General features: G+C 38.1%; 1 protein-coding gene across 4 annotated transcripts in view; it reads left to right on the forward strand.

Annotated features, from left to right (window-relative positions):
• Positions 1–19,833, forward strand: part of whd (carnitine O-palmitoyltransferase whd) — a 113,178-nt gene that overhangs the window by 79,066 nt on the left and 14,279 nt on the right. For all 4 annotated transcript variants that reach the window (XM_019056545.2, XM_072305382.1, XM_019056544.2 and 1 more), the window contains 6 exons: positions 2,769–2,878; positions 12,778–12,947; positions 15,347–15,468; positions 16,646–16,847; positions 18,127–18,326; positions 19,358–19,562. In XM_019056545.2, the coding sequence (XP_018912090.2) occupies positions 2,769–2,878; positions 12,778–12,947; positions 15,347–15,468; positions 16,646–16,847; positions 18,127–18,326; positions 19,358–19,562 (1,009 nt within the window). The remainder of the gene's footprint in view (positions 1–2,768; positions 2,879–12,777; positions 12,948–15,346; positions 15,469–16,645; positions 16,848–18,126; positions 18,327–19,357; positions 19,563–19,833) is intronic.

Consider the following 19,833-nt stretch of genomic DNA (forward strand, 5'->3'; position numbering starts at 1 on the left):
CTCCTATTGACTCGATCCACTGTGCGGCGCGGCGCGCGACTCCACACTCGACACCGCCGACCGGAATGTTTTGTTTATTTTTAATCGACTCTTTACCTCCAGCCGATCCGCTAACGAGTTGCCGCCACGTCCGGTCCGGTTTCCGAATAGTATGTGTCATTTGTCGACGAATGTTTCACGTCATGATGGGATGACGTGTTTACGCTGCACTGCGGCCCAGCGGGGTGTCTACAAGTCCGGAATTTCAGGAAAGTCCGGAAATTGTACTGATTTTTTAAAGGCGGTCCGGAAGTACTGGAAAGTGCGGAAATTCCGCAAAAAGGTCCGGAATTTTTGTCATTTTTTGTCATTTTTGTCGCAATTTCGAATGTTTGAATTTTTTCGAATTTTGTCAAATGCACGGAGAAAAAACTCGTGCGTGAGACCCGAAGTTGAGGTTATATGGATCTCTGAAGTTTCTCGGATCACGTATCTAAAAACTTAAGGTCGAGCTGCCGAAGTTCGGGTCAGACATCTGAAGTACTTCGATATATACCGAAGGGTTGGGGTCACACATCTGAAGTACTCCGGTACATACTGAAGTGCCTCGATGTCTGACCCGAACTTCGGCAACTCGACCTCAAGTTTTCGGATGCGCGATCAGAAAACTTCAGAGATCCATATGACCTCCACTTCGGGTCCCAAGCACGAAGTTTTTTTCTCCGTGTGGAGGTACTGAAGTACGGAATTTCTTTGTTGGATGAAGTACTGAATCTCTTGAGAATGTACTGAAAAAGTACTGTAAAAGCACTTATTTTTGACCAGCCTGTTTTAGTAGACACCCTGCTGGGCCAGCCAGGGTGGCAAAATTTCAGGAAAAGTAAACTCTTGAAATTTCACGAAAAATATTTTATTAAATGTATGAAATATATTGAAAATACCGGTTCCTTTTCATGTGTCACAAAATGTAAAAATTGTGACTTTCTTTCATTTTTGTGTGTTTGCGTGCGGGTTGCATACTCTAGCCACGAAAAATATGAAAAATTTCACAGTCTCGTGAAATTTCATGAAATATTTCTTTGAAAGTAAAATAGCTCAAAAATCACGATGAATACATGGAGAAAGTCTGAAATTTACTCCGGACCTCACAGTTCGCCTAAGAACTACAGGTTTTTTAAAGCTTCCCGCTTCAAAAACAATACTCCGGCACAGATTATATGGGAGCTTAAAATACGCAACTTCATGAACTCGTTCTTTTCACTTTAATGACGCTCATGAAAATCCAAGAAAAATTCCTCTTAAGCGAGCGTACTATCCACTTTTCAGAAATGCGAGGATTGAAAATTACTGAACAGAACTCATTCGCAGAAATGCTGTTGAATCAGCTGCGAAAAACTTTCCACTGCCTTTAATCCTACCCGCCCTTTAACGCATTTTCGCTTTTTTAATGTGGCGGCTTGTTCTCACAGATTTAATGGTTTTGAAAGGTGCATTCGGGCTACATTACGTAATAAGAAACTGTCATTTCTGGTTTATTCAAGAAAGCACCCATCCAAGCAGGAATCTAATTCGAAAATAAGCCAGAAGTAGAAGTTATTCTTACGTAATTCAGCCCATTTGACCTATATGTACTATACCGATTTGCTGAGTGAGTGCCGTATGCACACAAAATGGATCACATTTTGCAATAAGGAACCACTATCTCTGGCTCTTCCATGAAAGCATCTTTCTGAGTAGGGAAACCTGTGGCATATATGTTGGTTCTGAAATGAGGCAGAAATAGTGATTCCTTATTGCAAAATGTGGTCCAAATGTTGCTGAATTCCCGCTGTTAAGACGCTTGGTCCTCTGAAAACTGGACTACATGATTTTTTTTTTTTTATTTTTTTATTTTTTTATTTTTTTTTATTTTTTTTTTTTTTTTATCGAAGAACGCTTAATAATATTCAAATGATTATATCGTCGTTCCTCTGACGTAAGGGCGTATCTCGATTATCGCATGAGCCCCAGAAGACATGGATCTATATGTAAAACAGGGCTCACGCAGGAATTGAGATACGCCCTTACGTCAGAGGAGCGAAGATATCTGCCGCGCCAAGAAAAACGCCGTATGGACCATCAGATGTTGAAAAACCTACTCAGGCAAATCGTGTATTTTCCGGAATTTTCTAGAGTATTTATTTCGTGATTTAATTGAAAGTTTCTGAAAATTTTGAGGGATCATATTCGTGTATTTCCTAAAAAGTGAATAATTTCTGAAAGGATTGTTCGCAACATCCGAGGCGTTCTCTCTTACCCGGTAGATTTGGCGTTTTTCCTGAGCATAGAACTGGGGAAAGAAAAGAAAAGACAAATGTCACATTCAAAAATTGCACCATTCAACAGATATTCAGACTTGCATTTTGCAATTTGAAACTATAAATTCTGGCTCTTTTGGAAAAACACTTATGTGCCTAGGGAAACTAATGGCACATACGTTGTTTTCTAACCGGGCTAGAATTTATAGTTCCGAATTTCAAAATGTAGTCCATTTACATGCTGACCTATGGGCCAACTGATGATTGATGCATCCAGACTGATGTGACTTTTGTCTCTTCTTTTCTTGCCCAGTTCGAACGGTCCATTCCTCAAGCGAGTGGAAAGTTTTCCCGCGAGTGGTGGAATCTCGCCAATCGTGGGTCGGTGACTCGTCGACCTGCAAAAATAACAGTATTATTCAGGAGTATTTTTCCGGTATTTAAAAATAATTGATAAAGTATTAACGAATTTTTTTCTGTTTGTTTGTTTAGGAAAACTCTGGAATGGCAATTCACTGCCTGCACCATCATGGCGATTGTTATCTGGCTTACTGTTATCTACACCCTTCGTTACACGCTGAAGCTACTGCTTATGTACAAAGGTCAGTCTCCTTTTTAACTTTCCAAGTTGATCCATCTCTTTGAGTTTATTTTTTATTTTTTTTATTTTTTTTTATTTTTTTATTTTTTTTATTTTATTTTTTTGTTATTTTGTTATTTTTTTTATTTTTTTATTTTTTTTATTTTTTTATTTTTTTTATTTTTTTATTTTTTTATTTTTTTTATTTTTTTTTATTTTTTTTTTATTTTTTTTTATTTTTTTTATTTTTTTTATTTTTTTATTTTTTTTATTTTTTATTTTTTTTATTTTTTTATTTTTTTTTTTTTTTTTTTTTTTATTTTTTTTTTTTATTTTTTTATTTTTTTGGAGATTGTTTTCTTGGGGTCATTTTTGGCGGTGTTCCACGAAAAAAAAATCAATCGATATCAGCTGTTGCTAAGTTCCATTGGACAATAAATTGGACCACATTTTGCAATAAGAAACCTCAATTTTGGATCATTTTAGAAACAACGTATGGATTGCATTTTGCGAAAAGGAACCAAGAGCATTCCAACGTAGCTAAGATTGTGCAACATACATTCTTTGAAGTAAAATTTTTGAAATCATGGAAAAAATTAAATTTACAATGGTAAATTTCGTCTTGAATTTATAGATTATCGGGAGTGAAGATGAGACTTGTTCAGATGATCAGTTGATGTTTGCAAGGTAAAAAACTTTGCACAATCTTAGCGACATTGGAATGCTCGTGGTTTCTTTTTGCAAAATGCAATCCATATATGCTATTGGTTTCTGTATGCAGAAAAGTACTCTCATGGAAGAGCCGGAGATATTGGTTCCATGATTCAGCATGTAATCCAATTTTGCTGGCAAATATGCGGCAACGATTTTTGCCATCTCCCTCACTTCATTGATCTCCCCACGAAAGAACGTAACTACATTTCAATGTTGCCAAATTTTCCCTCGCTAATTGCGTTTTTACCAGGCGAAACTGGTCATTTTCAACCGAAAATTTCCACACCGGTTATTCTTCAGGTATCATGCAAAAATAAGACAAATTCTTGATTAAATTGTCCAGGTATTTTTTTTTGTAGAAAATTGAATTTTTCAAGTCAATTGTGCAACCCTGGAATAAAGTTACGTTCCTTCGTCCAGGGAACGACGATTTGTTTATTCACCTTCCGACTTTCTTTTTAACGGGTCGTTCGCAATTTTTTTCATCGGTTGTCTCGCTCTTATCGATAGCGGATCCGACCCGATCTCATCGTGTCCGAAATTTTTCCGTGGCAAGTGCCGCACTCACGTCTGCCGTATTAGCGAAGAGAAAGTAAGTGCAAAAATAAAGCTTTGAGAAAACGGAATCAGAAGCTTCTGACCGGAAAATGTTATTGAAAGAAACATCCGTTCTTTGTCAAATTGCCACCAATCACTGGGAAAAAAAACACATTGGATGTAGAGTCCAGACTCTTGAAAACATCGACAAGAAAAAGTACTCTTGATTCAATTAGAAATCTAGCTTCAATCAAGAACCAAGCCTCTTAATACAAGCGGATTTCGTTTTGATTCAAGCAAAAATCCTATCGAATCAAGAGTATTTTTTCTTGTCAATGTTTTCAAGAGTCTGGACTCTCGATCCAATGTGTTTTTTTTCCAGTGATCGTCCCAAAGACTCCTTAAAATCGTTTGCATAATTAAAAATCTACTGATTTTATTTCAATTACATGTAAAGGGTATTTTTCATTTTCATGCTAGGTTATTGTTCGGAAAGACAGCCGTAGGTGCTATCTTCTGCATGCTTTCGTGGTTGCATTTTGGACACAACAAACACATTTTCAAGCTAGAAATTGGCAGGAGAGGGCTGCACTTTACTTGAAAGCACTGTTTTTATTGGCTCTCTGGAGGAGTATTGTCACTTACTGCTGTTTTGCCTAAAACTACGTCACTTTTTGCGCACTTACGGCTTTCTCATATGTCTCGTTTGGATACAATTAAGATGAATTTCGCTGTTTTAGCAATTTCAGTGATTTCATCTAAAAGAGTTGAGGCGAATTTTGAAGGAAACTCGATTTCGAAAATTTGACATTTACTGCTCTCTTTGCTATCAAGGCAACGAACGCTCTCGGTGTAAGAAAAGCCAGTGCGCCTTCAATTACTTACCTATGCAAAACGGGCACTCGTCGAGTACGAATAGTTGTATCCAGGCGTTGCTGCGCCACCAGTTCTGCGTATTCGCTCCTGCCATTCTTATAGAATCACCTGTGCACCTTCAATTATTATACAACCATTGGATACAATTATTACTCGATGGATGCCCAGGTTGCATAGTGCAATAATTGAAGGCGCACTGGCTTTTCTTACACCTAGAGTGCTGCCTTGATAGCAAAGAGAGCAGTAGTATCAAATTCTCGAAATTGAGTTTCCTACAAAATTCGTTTAATCTCCTTTAGATTTTGAAGCAAACTCGATTTCGAAAATTTGACATTTACTGCTCTCTTCGCTGTCACGGCAGACTAGGTAGCTTTCAGTGATGGAAACTTTTTCGTCGTAGTTAACTCTACCCAACCGCACCTGGTAAGGTATACAAGCCGCCATTCCGGCTCGTTCGGCTATACCGATGTAGCTTTAGAAACCGAGAAGTCTGTGCGAATCCTGCCGTTCCGGTAATGAATAGGATACGTCGGGTCGGTTTGACCAGCAGAGTTTGCATACGAATGGCAGTAATTTGCCCGAGAAGCTGGAAAACACGTTTCCCGATCCGTGACTCATCCTTGGTGCATGGATGCAGCAGTTGCCGCTCCGGTCATAAATCCAGGGTGTCTACAAGTCCGCAATTTCCGGAAAGTACGGAAACAGTACCGATTTCTTCAAGAGGGTCCGGAAGTACTGAAAAAAGCGGAAATTCCGCCAAAGGTCCGGAAATTTTTTCATCTTCTCGTCAGTTTTGCACTGGTAAAAAAAACCTCTTGGTTCAAGAGTGCAGTTTCTTGTCGCCGGATTTAAGAGTCTGGACTCTTGTTTCAATGCAAAATCCGCTTGAAACAAGAGTTTAAGACTCTTAAATCCGGCGACAAGAAACTGCACTCTTAAGTCAATGCTCCGCGGCATTGGTCCAAGAGGTTTTTTTACCAGTGAATTGTCTCAATTCGAGCGAGAATTTCAAATTTTTTAACTTCTTCGAATTTTGTCAAATGGAAGTACTGAAAGAGTACTGAATTTTTCTGTTGAAGAGGTACTGAATTTTTTGGGAATGTACTGGAAAAGTACAGTAAAAGTACTGATTTTTGGCCCGTCTGTTTTAGTAGACACCCTGAAATCGAACAACTCATAAAACCGTCCCCTCATAAACTTTAGGCTGATTATTATGGTGCCTAGAACCGGAAATAACCGGGGAAAATCGGGATTCATCAGGGAAAGAACTATTTTAGGGAAAATCGGGGAATAGAGAATTTGCAGGTGTCTAAAATTTGATGAATTCCGTGTTTAAGTGGAAACTTCTGAGTGAACTGAACACGAGGATACCCTTATTGGTTCATGAATTGAACAATTATCTGAGGAGATTTGACGAAATGATCTAATCTGCTAAAATATGTGTGTTTAAATGGGAAATGCCGCCAGATGACGTCACTAGGCGGTGCATTTTCTCACTTTTAAATCTATTTTTATACTATTTCCCATGCCAGAAAAAAATTGTAAAAAATTCCGTGAAATCAGCTCTTTAGGCACTTTCAGATGAAGCAATAAAAAATTTGCATGCAAATTCTCCATTCGTTCCAGAAACCGGGAAGCTCTTCATCCACCGCCTAGGGACCATATCTTTTTCAAATTTTGCCGAAATTTGAAGTACCTACTTAATTAGATTTATGTTATTGTGACTAAGCAGCCATTATTGGTCCCTTGAATAACATACTTGAATGTTCTATTGAGCCGAGAGCGAGACTAGAGATTAGGGAAACAGTGCGATGCTTGAAGTATTCCCACAGTCTTGCAGGCGCGTCCCGAGATCGTTTTTCACGCTAAGTTCAAAGTCTCGGAAATTTGCCTCCGGAAGGGGTGGTCCTTCTTCATAGATCCGGCCCCAATTATGAAACAACAAAATTTTCTCGTATATCCAATACAATTAATTGTAAAAAGCTTGGTCTCTTTTCCACTGTCTTAGAGATTTTAACGCAGAGTAGAAAAGTTGGACGTGGAGAAACGCGTGATACAACCATTTCAATTTCCAATGAGGTAAAATTGAACATCCACGAAATGAAGGAGACATTCTTTCCGACTGATTCAGAGACTTTAACGCATGAGTAGTGACGTTGGGTGGGGCAAAATGCGTGATGATACAACTATTTCGACTCCTAAGAAGGTAAAATTGCATATCCACAAAATGAAGGAAACTAAACAGTTCTGTTTACATTATCCCAACTCTTCGGCTCGGCAAACCCAACTCTCAGTTCGTGTAACCAAACGTTCGGCTCACATAACCGAACTTACAAGGTTAAAAAAACCGATGGAAAAAGGTGGGTTACATGTACTGAACGTTCGGTTACTCTAATAATAAAAGCGGTTTTATTCTGAAGAGTGAACGCTCAACACACTGACCCTTACGAAAACTCATTACAAGGATGTTGATATTTTGTGAAAATTAATGCGAACGATCTGACTTGTATAAAGCTGCAAAAAAAGCGAAAGCGTTGAATTTTTTAGAATATTACTGCGAAAGCGCTCAACCCTTGGGTCCCTTCCAAGATACACTCTTCAAATAGACCGCATTTTGCAATTTAGAACTATAAATTCTGGCTCCTCTGGAAAAACACTTATGTGCATAGGGAAACTACTGACACATACGTTGCTTTTAAACCGGGCTAGAATCTATAGGTCCACATTGCAAAATGTAGTCCAAATTATCCACGTATCAATTTACCCCGAGCCTAAATGCCTTACACCTTGCAACTCGGATCGTTTTCAGGTGAAGTTTTTCCACGCTTGTTTTTTTACTATTCGTAACTGGAATCAGCCTTTTTCCGTCATCAAATTCTCTTACTCACCACCGCTTATAAATGTCTTTAAGGTTGTTTCGCTCTTTTACGGCACCTTCAAATCATGGGGGAGTAGAAAAACCACCTGACCACAAATAATTCATCGGGAGGGAGGAAGGAGGAGGGACCAATTGGACGTATTTCTGCCAGACGGAACTATGCGCATTAAGACATGAGCCCTGAAATCCACGAGAATATATGCATAACAGGGCTCACGTCATAATGCACATAGTTCCGTTTGACAGAAATACGTCCAATTATTTGTCTGGCTGGCTTTTGAGCCAGTTCAGACATAGATTCGGATTAACCAGATTTAAAGAGCAGCCCAATAAATTTCACGTTTGCTTAACCAGTAAATCAGGTTGACTTGTAGACCACATTTTGCAGTAAGGAAGCACTATTTCTAGTTCATTTCAGAGACAACGTATCTTCGCTCCTCTGACTTGAGGTCGTACCTGCTTCACGAGCATTATCACTCATATGGACTGCATTTTGCAATCAGGAACTACAAATACTGGTTCGTTGCAGGAAATGCAGGAACAACGTATACACCATTAGTTTCCCTGTGCACATTGGTGTTTTTTGCAGATGAGCCACCCTGGAAAAACAACACATTGGATCTAGAGTCCAGACTCTTAAAAACATCAACAAGAAAAAGGACTCTTGGTTTTTTATTCAATCAGAATCTAGCGTAAATCAAGAACCAAGCCTCTTAATTTAAGCGGATTTTGTTTTGATTCAAGCAAAATTCCGATTGAATCAAGAGTATTTTTTCTTGTCAATGTTTTCAAGAGTCGGACTCAAGATCCAATGTTTTTTTTTCCAGTGCAGGTATTATAGTTCCCAATTATTGCAAAATGTAGTCCATATAATTCTATGCTTTCCAGACCGTAGATATGTCGTTTGTAGGATGAGTCGCAGAAAGTAGTTCCTCATTGCGAAATGTGGTCCAATCTGTTGCGCCCGTGATTTCATGGGGGACAAGATCGAATTTACCGCTAATTGCACGCAGGCATATCAACAGCCAGCTGCACTGAAAACCGAGCACTTTTGCTCGTGTCTGGCAACGTTGCTAAGCTGTTCTCAGTTTGGCTCGTTAACATTCGTGTCGTTGCCAAAAATTTCGAGTAGTTTTACACGCGGGCATCCATTCGCCGAGTATGGTTTATGTTGACTCGCGGTGAAAGATGAAATGTTGAGTGTTGACTCTTCCAGCTCCGTGCGGGTTTCTGTCGTGAAATAAGTGTCCAGCCGCCAAGAATTGTTCCGGCTTTTTGGGAAAGAAATTGCCCCCCCCCCCCCCCCCCCATCTCAGCAAACCAGTCGCGGGAGAAGAATTCCTACTCCTCCCCCGTACATCATACTTCGCGTACTCTACCCTCTCCCCATACTTTCGACAGGGTTGCCACAGTCAGGGAAAACCTGAAAATGTCAGGGATTTTAAGAAGTTAGGGAAAACCGGGAAATGTCAGGGGGAACGACGAAAAAAGGATCTATGAAAAGGGCTCTCATTTTCGGGAGGAAAAGTTCCAAAACTTGGAACTTAGCGCGGAAAACGATCGAGGGCGCCTGCAAAACCGACAGAATACTTCAAGCATCGCGCCGTCTCCTCGAGATCTCTAGTCTCACTCTCGGCTCTTGACAGGGTTGCCACAGTCAGGGAAATGTCAGAGAAAATAACGGAAATTTCAGAGAAAATTTATTAAATCACCTTCATTTGCTTTCTGGAATGAGTTTGAGATTTCGAGCAACAAATTTTGCCTATAAACTATTTTCAATTATGCCCTCTTAACCATCCGTCACATCTTCAATTGTCAGGGAATTCCACCAAAATGTGTCAAGGAAATCAGGGAAATGTCAGGGAATTTCATTTTCTAAATTCTGTGGCAACCCTTTCTTGATGCAATCGATTTTTTATCTTGAATCGAAAGCCATGTCTCCTATTCCAAGAGGATTTCCTTTCGATTCAAGCAAAAATCCAATTGATTCAAGAGTATTTCTTCTTGTCAAATTTTTTAAGAGTCTGGACTCTGAATCCGAGAGACTTGTATTTCCAGTGCATGATTCGAATCAGTTGAAAGTGAGAATTTGAGACAGCGAGTGTGAGTGAATCAGCGAAAACGAAAACACACCAACTCGGAAAAATGAAAATCATCAAGACACACCTAAAACTGCACAGTAGGCGAAGAAGTTAGTTTAAGAAAAAGACTTATCGACGGTGAAACTACCAAACCACGTATCTCGGTTTGCGACGTCGCAGACTTCCTGTCATACTTTATTTTTTAAATGAAAAACTACTTAACGTCCAGTCTTGAAAATTTTTGTGATTTTTCCTCATCGTGCGGAGAAAATTCTGTGAAAATTTCAAGGAATGGTATTGATTTGGTCTACTTAAAAAAAATAAAATGCGAGCGTAGATTTTTAAACACCGCAAACGAGATACGTGGTTTGGTAGTTTCACCGTCGTTATGCTTCCGAAAGACAAGTATTTATGGACACTTTAAAGGTCCAATTAGGAACAGATGCGCTAACTTCAATGGCCTTTACGTAAATTAACTGTCTTTAATACAATTTGAGCATTTTCGAATTACGAGTTGGTGTGTTTTCGTTCTCACTGATTCAAGTGTGAGTCAAGAAAAGAGGCAGAAGACGGTCAAGCCCCGGTGGATTAATGAATTATTCACGAGTACGAACTCGAGGCAAGTGCTTTCCATCCACCATACTCGTTCCTGTTATTTGAGTTCCGGTCGACCGGCGAAAACAAACAGACCGGCCCCCAGACCCGGTGTAATCGGCCGTCGCTCCGTCCAATTCGCGGCGGAGCCTGAGTCTCGTGGCACCGAACACCGGAAAAAAAAACACATTGGATCTAGACTGAAAAAAAAATCTCTGTGTATTTACTAAGAAAAGGGCAAAATTATCAAGAATTCAGGGTTCTATTTGATCCCAGTTTTTTCTTGGTACAATTACCATTTATGGAATTGGTAATTTTACCGAGAAATCTCGGTAAAATTATTGACTTTCTCGGTAATTTTACTGGATCCCAATAAAAACGCCAATATTTTTTATCGACTGTGATAGAATTACCGAGATATATGGCAAAGTTACTGGGAATTTATTACCAATAAAAGTGGTGTTCTTACCTGAGAAAAACAGTAAAAATACCGGTTTTTAGGTAAGCTTACCAGTCTGTCTTGGTAAGATTACCAATAATTGGTAAAAAAAGTGAGATGGTAAAGTTACGAACGGACCTCGGTAAAAACGCCGAGAATTTTTTGTTTCGGTGTAAAGTCCAGACTCTTGAAAACATTGACAAGAAAAAATACTATTGATTCAATCGGATTTTTGCTTGACTCAAAAGGAAATCCGCTCAAATTAAGAGGCTTGGTTCTTGATTTAAGCTTAAATCTGATTGAATCGAGAGTAATTTTTCTTGTCAATGTTTTTAAGAGTCTGGACTCTAGATTCAATGTGTTTTTTTTCCAGTTCGCTGTACTGCCGTGCTAAGGAAGAACGATGTATGAACCTTCAGGCGTTGCCAAATTTCCTATGGTTAATCACGAATCTTCGGGAAAATTTTCGAACGTTTAGAAGTGGTTTCATGGATTTTCTCGTAAAATTTCCTGCTAGAAGCACCCCATAAATTTACAATGAGAAGAAAATAACATCACAATTTGCAGTTTGAGTCGAAATTGTCATGCCCAACCTCTCTGAAAGGCGCGGTTCATTGTGCGGTGGGTTTTAGTGCAAGGATCTAAAATGGCAAAAGTGCTTTCAATTCTTCATTCATAATTCAAAGACATCTCTTATACGCGAATAGTTGCTCTAAAAATCATGCTCAGTACATCGCGATATCAAAACTAAAGCACAAAAGATACTCACATCCTACACCTATATGCAACTGATTGTGTCTAGGACCTACTTTTGTTAAACGAAGAATTGAAAGCGCTCCAACATTTTGCATCCTCGCAGTAAGGCCCGCGCTCGGGTGAAGTGGCGAGTGCCTGGGGTGTCAAAACGCCTTCATTTCCGTGCGTATGCAACGCGGACATCCATGGAGCCCGAATAGTTGCATCCGAGAGTTAACAGAAAACTTGTATAGTGTTCGTCGCATTCGACACTGAACTGATGGCGCTTTGCTCACACGGAAAAAATTAAATTGCTGATTTAACAATTCAGTTGCTTAAAAAAGTGACTGTAACGTCTCAACGTAAATCCTACAACAGAAAAATGCTACTTTAATCACTATTGTGAGCTAATTTAACCACGGTGGTGGTCACATTAGCATTTTTTTATGTAAAATCTACATTGAAACATTGCAGTCACTTTTTTTAGCAATTAAATTGTTAAATCAGCAATTTAATTTTTTCTGTGAGCTTCTTATGTAAGTATATACTCTTTGCCTTTAAGGACCGTACCATTATTTCACCAAAACGATAGATCTGACACGATCCCTAACATGATCCTTGACATGACACTTACGGAAGAAAAAAAATCAAGTTTTCAGCAATTTGATCATTTTTTTCTCACTTATCCAGGCCTTTTGAAACGCAGTGGGGGAAAGGGAATCACTATGTTGTTGCTTATTGCACGGTTTGTAAAATTTTATCGGCACTATACACAAATTATTACATAAACTTAAAACTTTTTTGAAAAACCGATTAATATCACTTACTTTCTTACTCTCTATGCACAATGACCATTTCGAAAATAATCGATTTTCGATATTAATCGGTTTTTCCAAAAAGTTTCAAGTTTATGTAAAAATTTTTGGAAAGGGAATCGCCCCCACCAAATGACGCTACTGCTTAAGGATCCCTTTAGGTAAAATCACCCTGGAGACTGCTGTAGAACACCCTTTTTTGAAGTGTATTACAAACTGCAATTGAATACGACTGGGTTTTTTTTGTTACAGGATGGATGTACGAACAAAGAGGCAAGAACAGGCAAGTCTCGCTCAAGACGAAACTTTGGCTCCTCGCAGTTAAAATCCTCTCGTCCGGCGGAAACAAACCCCTTCTCTACAGCTACCAGGGATCCTTGCCGCGTCTCCCACTGCCACCCGTTGAGGAGACCATGAAAAGGGTAAGTCCGGATCAATATCGTTTTTTTTGCATCAAAACAGAAAGAAAAATTCGCTGAAACATCCTGGAATTTTCACAATATGCGCAACAACTTTTGGATGATGATATGAACTCACTGACTGTTAAAGTCACATCCTAGCTACATTATCTCAGAGTTTCTATTACCAGAGGCGGATACAGCAATTTGGCAACACCGAATTTCCTCCGTTTGAACCTATGCTAAATAATCGATTTTTGTCGGAGCACCTGGACCCTCCAAGAATCGATAAATTTCCATAGGTTTATATGGAGGAAATCCGGTGTTGCCAAATTGCTGGATCCGCCAATGTCTACTACCTGGAATAATCGAGAAAACCGAGGGAATTAAATTTTTGAGGAAAAGCTTGAGACACAGGGAATTCGACGTTGACTCAGGAATTTTTGCTTTTTCAAGCGGAAAGTTTAACTATTTCACTGGAGAAGCCCCTTGAATGCAGAGTCCCGACTCTTAAAAAATGACAAAAAAAAAATACTCTTGATTCAATCGGATTTTTACTTGAATCGAGAGACAAGTCTCTTCATTCAAGCGAATTTTCCTCTCCATTCAAGCAAAAATCCTATTGATTGAAGAGTATTTTTTCTTGTCAAATTTGTTAAGAGTCTGGACTCATAATCCAAGAGTCTTATTCTTCCTGTGTTCAATATTATTCACCCTAATATATTTTTAGATTAAGATTGTGTGGTAGTGAAGTTAGATAAGAAATTTAAAAGGCAGAGGTAGCCTTTTTGAGTCATCAGCCATCAGAACGCTCGGAGAGTGATTGTGTCATACCTCTGAGACAAATGAGTTGTGCTACAAAAGCTTCCTTTGGTCTCTGAAGTGCCTCAATATTGGAACGTTTCATGATTGAGGAGAGGACTAGATATACGATGGAAGTGATACACAATGAATGAATATGATAATCGTGCAACGCCATTTCCTGCATTCGAACAATGATATCCAAAGTTCTCACCTAGCCACCCAGATACCCCCCTCGATTGTTGCTTGTTAATTGGAATGGTCGATGTTAAAACTTAGTAAGTCGAATTTTTGACAAGCCTTGAGATCCATAAGAATGCTTGTATTCTAAGGTTTGTCAGATAATGAGTTTTCTCTGTTTTGACATCAACCGTTTTAATCAGATGGTTCTTTGCTTCTGTGCTTAATGAATTCATAGTTAAAAAGGAATTTAGGCGCAATTTCCCTTTGATAAGTGGATCAGATTCCTTAGATATGAACGTCCTGTAATAAATTGTCAAAATTGCATTGAAATGTACTTGTAATCTTACTTTTCTTCGGAGACAGAGCAATCAGGCCTACTGTACCAGTTCAAAGTTTAATTAGGATTCTGGAAAAATCAAAGGGATTTGTTGTCGCTGGCTAGTAAAATCACACTTATCTAGGTGGATACAGCTAAAAAAGTCTAGCCTGTATGTCTGTAGCTCTCAAAAATCTTTAAAATAGAGAGGTATTAGTTTCTAAATAAGTCTGAAGAATTAAGTAACTGGGATATTTCAAAAACTTGTATGCGATTTTGTTTATGTATTAATACTGAGAAAGAGTCTAATTTCAATGAAAAATAGGAAAATTCCGTAAATTTTGCGCTGTCAACAGTAATGAAGAAGACAAAAAACTACCATGTTATGCTTCTAAATATTTTTGTCCCGCTAAAATTGGGTATTTTGCATTATTTATTGTTTTCCAACAGTCTCCTGCTAAAAACCTGTAAATGGAAGTATTTTGTGCCTAGCACCCTTGAAAAGTCATGGAGTTGTGAAATCCGAAAGCCCCTTGTCACAATTCTTGATTTTCCTGTTGGAAACAAATTAAGTACCTTTTCAGTTTGACAGATTTCCTTTTAACCTGGAAACTTTTAAAACTGGATACCAGTGGGTACTAAATATTTATAGGCCAGGAAAATTCAATTGAGAGCCAGAAAATCGTTCAAAAACTATCAAGAGGTAGAATTTTGTATGGCTTTGCCACTAGAGTATGAATAATAACTTTGTTTTAATTCTGTTGCTGAGATCACTATCTGCAAATTTTTATTTTCGCTTATTCAAGTGACTGATGTATCCAAGCTAAGTGACAGAAGTAACTATTGTTTTTTTTCAAGGGCGATGATATGATGTAGGTCATCTTATATCTGTTAAATTTCATTGAAATCCAAAAAGCTTTTCAAGAACATCTTGTTTAGTTAGAGATAAGTTTGGACTCAATGTACAAATCGTTATTGTCTATTATACGCATGAAATTCAATGACTTCAGAATGAAGCCCCTCTTCGAGTATATTTTTTTAGATGTTTCTATTTTTCAGGATTTCTTTTGTCTTTGATTGTGTTCAGATTATCACTTTTCATTTTAATTCTTCTGTTTTTCAGTACCTGCGAAGTGTGAGGCCATTGTATGATGATGAGAAGTACACCAAAGTTGAGAAACTAGCCGAGGAATTCCAAAGTGGCATCGCCACTAAGTTGCAAAGATACCTCGTTCTTAAATCTTGGTGAGTAATAATCAAGTCACTCATAAATGGTTCAGCTGAAAATTTCTGTAGGGAAAGGGGGACATTGCAGTTTTTAGGCTTTGTGAGAAACAAACCACAGAGAAATGTTTTCCATACATGATTTAATTGGAATCGAGATGCGTTTGAGACTGACATTTCGACGGTGTAAGTCAGCAATCACATAACTCGTTTGCGGTGTCTGAAAATCTCCGCCTCTATGTTATTTTATTAAAGGAGAACAAATTGACATCATTCCTTGTAGTTTTTGCAGAATTTTCTTCGCACAGAGAAGAAAAATCATAGCAGTTTTAAAGAATTGCCGTTGAGTAGTTTTCCATTTAAAAAATGAAGTATGATAGGAAGTCTGCGACGTCGCAAATCGAGTCATGTGATTGCCAACTTACACCGTCGATTTACAGCAAGTCCAGGCTAATGCCATTATCCTGAAAAAGTGTGTTTTGTAAGTATCATAAGAATTATATTTTTGGGTAAGTTTTAATTTCACTGATCTGAGACTCTATGTCTAATCTTTTTTCAAAGGTAACAGGTTCATTTCCTTACTTTGATGTCTTCTTGTAAAATTTGATGGCATTGAGTTATTCAGTCATATCTATTTTAAGCGTTTAAAAACAAAACAAAAAACCTCATGAACAAAGGCAACATGTGTCATTTGAAGTATGTTGCCAATCCAACACCATCTTACCCTCTTTCTAAAAGTCAAGTTTAGTATAAAAAAAGAAAAAAAAAGTCTTTGCGTCCCATCGGATATCTAACGAAATCTGAGATCTGAATCGAACGAAACGGCTGACATGAGGCCATCAGTAGAGCGACCAACCTATCAATCAGAATGGACCAATTACAGAGCTTCCCGCAAGATTCACCAAGCCCATAAGGTACTCAGGGTACAAGTTGAATCCCAATATTGACACCAAAGAGCACCAACCTAGTTTTTACCGAGAGTAGCAACCTTGTATTCCCCTAGAGCACTAAAGTAGCATCCTAGTTTTCGAGGTTCACGGAACCAATGATTGGTGAACCTCGACAATGAGGATCGCTCTCACTAGGAAATACAGTTTCTGATGAGTAGATTCAGAACACCTGTCTGATTCAACGCGAAAATTTGTTTCAAACCTTTTTGCGCCGTTTACTAAAGTAATTTTGTTGTATTGCTCAACAGGTGGTCCAGTAACTACGTTTCTGATTGGTGGGAAGAGTATGTTTACCTCAGAGGTCGATCTCCCCTCATCGTCAACTCCAACTTCTACGGTATCGACGCCATCCTCATGAGTCCGACCCAGTCGCAAGCTGCCCGAGCTGCCATGATAATCCACACCTGTCTCCAGTACCGTCGGCTCATCGAAAGACAAGAATTGGAACCGGTTAGTACTTTTTCATTTTATACCTTATACATTGAATTACTGATGAAGTAGACTAATTACTGTGAATAAATACTAGAATTTTGCAATCCGTAATATATGAAATCTTTGTTCGTTCATTTGAACACAGACACAAAGAGACCCTTTATTGCTATCTTGACAATGGTGGAAGCTTTTACGTTCAGGACTTCATTATTTAAGAATTGACTTACCTACTAATTGGATGTTGAACAGGTTTGGTGTTTCATTTGCAAACATACCAAAGCTTGGGTAACTTGTTCAGCTCATTGCGTCACTCAAAGCTCATCATCCACCCAGTTTGTTGGTCAACAGCCGAAAAAAGGATAATGGTGTTGCTCCCTTTTCCTTAAAGAAGTGTTGAATCCCCGAAATTAAAAGTTTCCACCCATCGCCAAGAGGCCAGTAGAGGGTCTTTTTGTGTCTGTTTAAAAAGAAAAGGGCACTGTTTAATTGGGTGTATTTCTGCCAAACGGAACTATGTGCATTATGACGTGAACCCTGTTATGCATGTGGATTGCATTTTGCAAAAAGGAACCAAGAGCATTTCAATGTTGCTAGGATTGTACAACTCACATCCTTTGCAATAAAATTACTAAAATCGTGCAAAAAATCAAATCTACAAAGGTACTTTTTGTCTTGAATATGTAGTTTATTGGGAGTAAAGATAAAACTTGTCCAGATGATTAGTATATATTTGCAAGGTAAAAAAGTTGCACAATTTTTGCGACATTGCAATGCTTTTGGTTCCTTTTTGCATCCATGCATCCTTATGGATCTCAGGGCTCATGTCTCAATGCACATAGTTCCGTTTGTCAGAAATACGTTCAGTGAAGCATTATATGGTAAAAAGTGTAAGCAGACAATGTAGTTCTAAAAATACTGTATTTTTTAGTTGAAAGCTCAGATTTCTCAGGCCTTTATCTGATTTTAAAAAATAAGAATCCGTATTTTAGGGATGGCCTTCCGATATTACCTGTCAAAATTTCAAAGATTCAGCGTGTTAATTCAATGAGAAATGGCCATCTCAAAATGAACATCTATTCGCCCTTTTACTGGGTAATACATTTTCCACAGAAAATATTTGATGCTTGCTTCTCTTTGTGCTCTTATTTTACGTTGGGTGTCTACGTTAGTTTTCCATTTTCCTTTTAGCCTCTGTGGCAACCTTCAAAGCATTTGTGCATGACAGATTCGGTATCATGTAAACAAAATCGTTTAATCTGCTACGGTGTTAATAAATTTTTATTTTTTACTTTTCCAGATTCTCATTCAAGGACTTGTCCCTCTTTGCTCTTGGCAATATGAAAGAGTGTTCAACACAACCCGTGTTCCTGGAGTAGAAACGGACAAAATCGTTCACTACAACGACACTAAGCATATCGTCGTCTACCACAAAGGGCGTTACTTTAAAGTCTACATTTACCACCAGAACAGAATCCTCCATCCTTGTGAAATTGAAATGTAAGAAATAAGTGTTTTCCACTACTGTAGCAATTGCCAAGTACATTTTTATATAATTTTTTTTTTTTTTTGTATCACTGTCCTTAGAGAACTTTCTTAGTTCTACAATGGTTTTAGCGCTAGGCAAGTTTTAGTGTCATGATTCTTCAGCGAATGCTGTTCCTCAAATACGAGTTTGGAATCTCTTTGAACTGATAAACTTTTATAATTCCATTCATCATGCATTTATCTTCTGTCATTGAAGGCGAAGGCATTTCAAATTTTTTCTTTGGCTCAAGCTAAACAAAATGTTACTTTTTTGGTGTCTAAATGTAACATAGAATTATGTATTTGCGTTGCACCAAAAAAGAATATTTTACCCTCAAGCATTGAATTTAGTATTCATTATTTATTTTTTGTTTTGTTTTTTTACTCTTTTTCCCAGTAATTGATTCGCTAAGATACTCAAATATTTAAAAAAAATTGATTTCTTTATCTGATTGTAGAGAAAAGAGTAGCCAAGGTGATATATGTGTATTCACTTATTTATTTATTTAATAAAATATGCGCCAAAGCTTTTCGGCTTTCGGCCATTATCAGAGCTTAGGTTAGAAAGGTCAAAAAAACACATAACAATTAACACTTAAAAAACATTTTGCCGTCACAATTATCAATGCTGAATTACAGTTATGCGAATATCGGCTCAAAGCTTACTGGATATCGGTACGCTGAAGGCTACATTGGGTGGTGGGGATATATGCCTTGTTTATCCTCCACCAGAGAGCAGCATCTCACAACATTTTTTGTACAGTGAGTTCTGGGCTAGATCGATCACGGTTTGGATGTTCAATAATTTAATACCTTCATTCACTGCTTTTGCAATTTCAAACCGTTCTAGGGCACCTATATATCTATTGTCTCTTGATTTATGGATAATCTCAATATTAGAATTCATAGAGTGTCTATTTTTTTCCATGTGCCTAAAAACCATGATTTCTTTATCGTCTTTCAATTGTGATTCAATAATTTGACAACTTTTTTATTTTGCTCAGTCAAATGCAAATGATCCTAGAAGACACATCAGCTCCTGCAGCAGGTGAAGAGAGACTAGCGGCTTTGACAGCTGGAGAAAGGACAGCCTGGGCCAATGCCCGAACCGAATTCTTCTTCAAAGGCACCAACAGACAATCCTTGGACGCTGTCGAGAAAGCTGCATTCGTTGTAGCTTTGGACGATATCCCATATGAATTTGATGAAGTGAGTAGAGTAATTTTTTGGGGTAATAACTAAACAAGATTTTCCAATAATCTGATAAACCTGGAAAACTAGGGAATTTATGGGAAAAGTCAAGGAATTGTGTGCGTAGCGCATTGGTTTTTGCAGTGTAACTAAAGGAAAAAATCTAAGTCAAATTTTTATTCAAAGGTCAGAAAAAGCGAGGTAGTTCAAAATTTATAGATGTCAGGAAAATTCAAAAAAGTAAAGGAAAAGTCAGGGAATTGGAAATTACAATATGTATAATGGGAAC

The sequence above is a fragment of the Bemisia tabaci genome, chromosome 10 (genome assembly GCF_918797505.1).
Source record: "Bemisia tabaci chromosome 10, PGI_BMITA_v3".
In the NCBI taxonomy this organism is placed as follows: Eukaryota; Metazoa; Arthropoda; class Insecta; order Hemiptera; family Aleyrodidae; genus Bemisia; species Bemisia tabaci.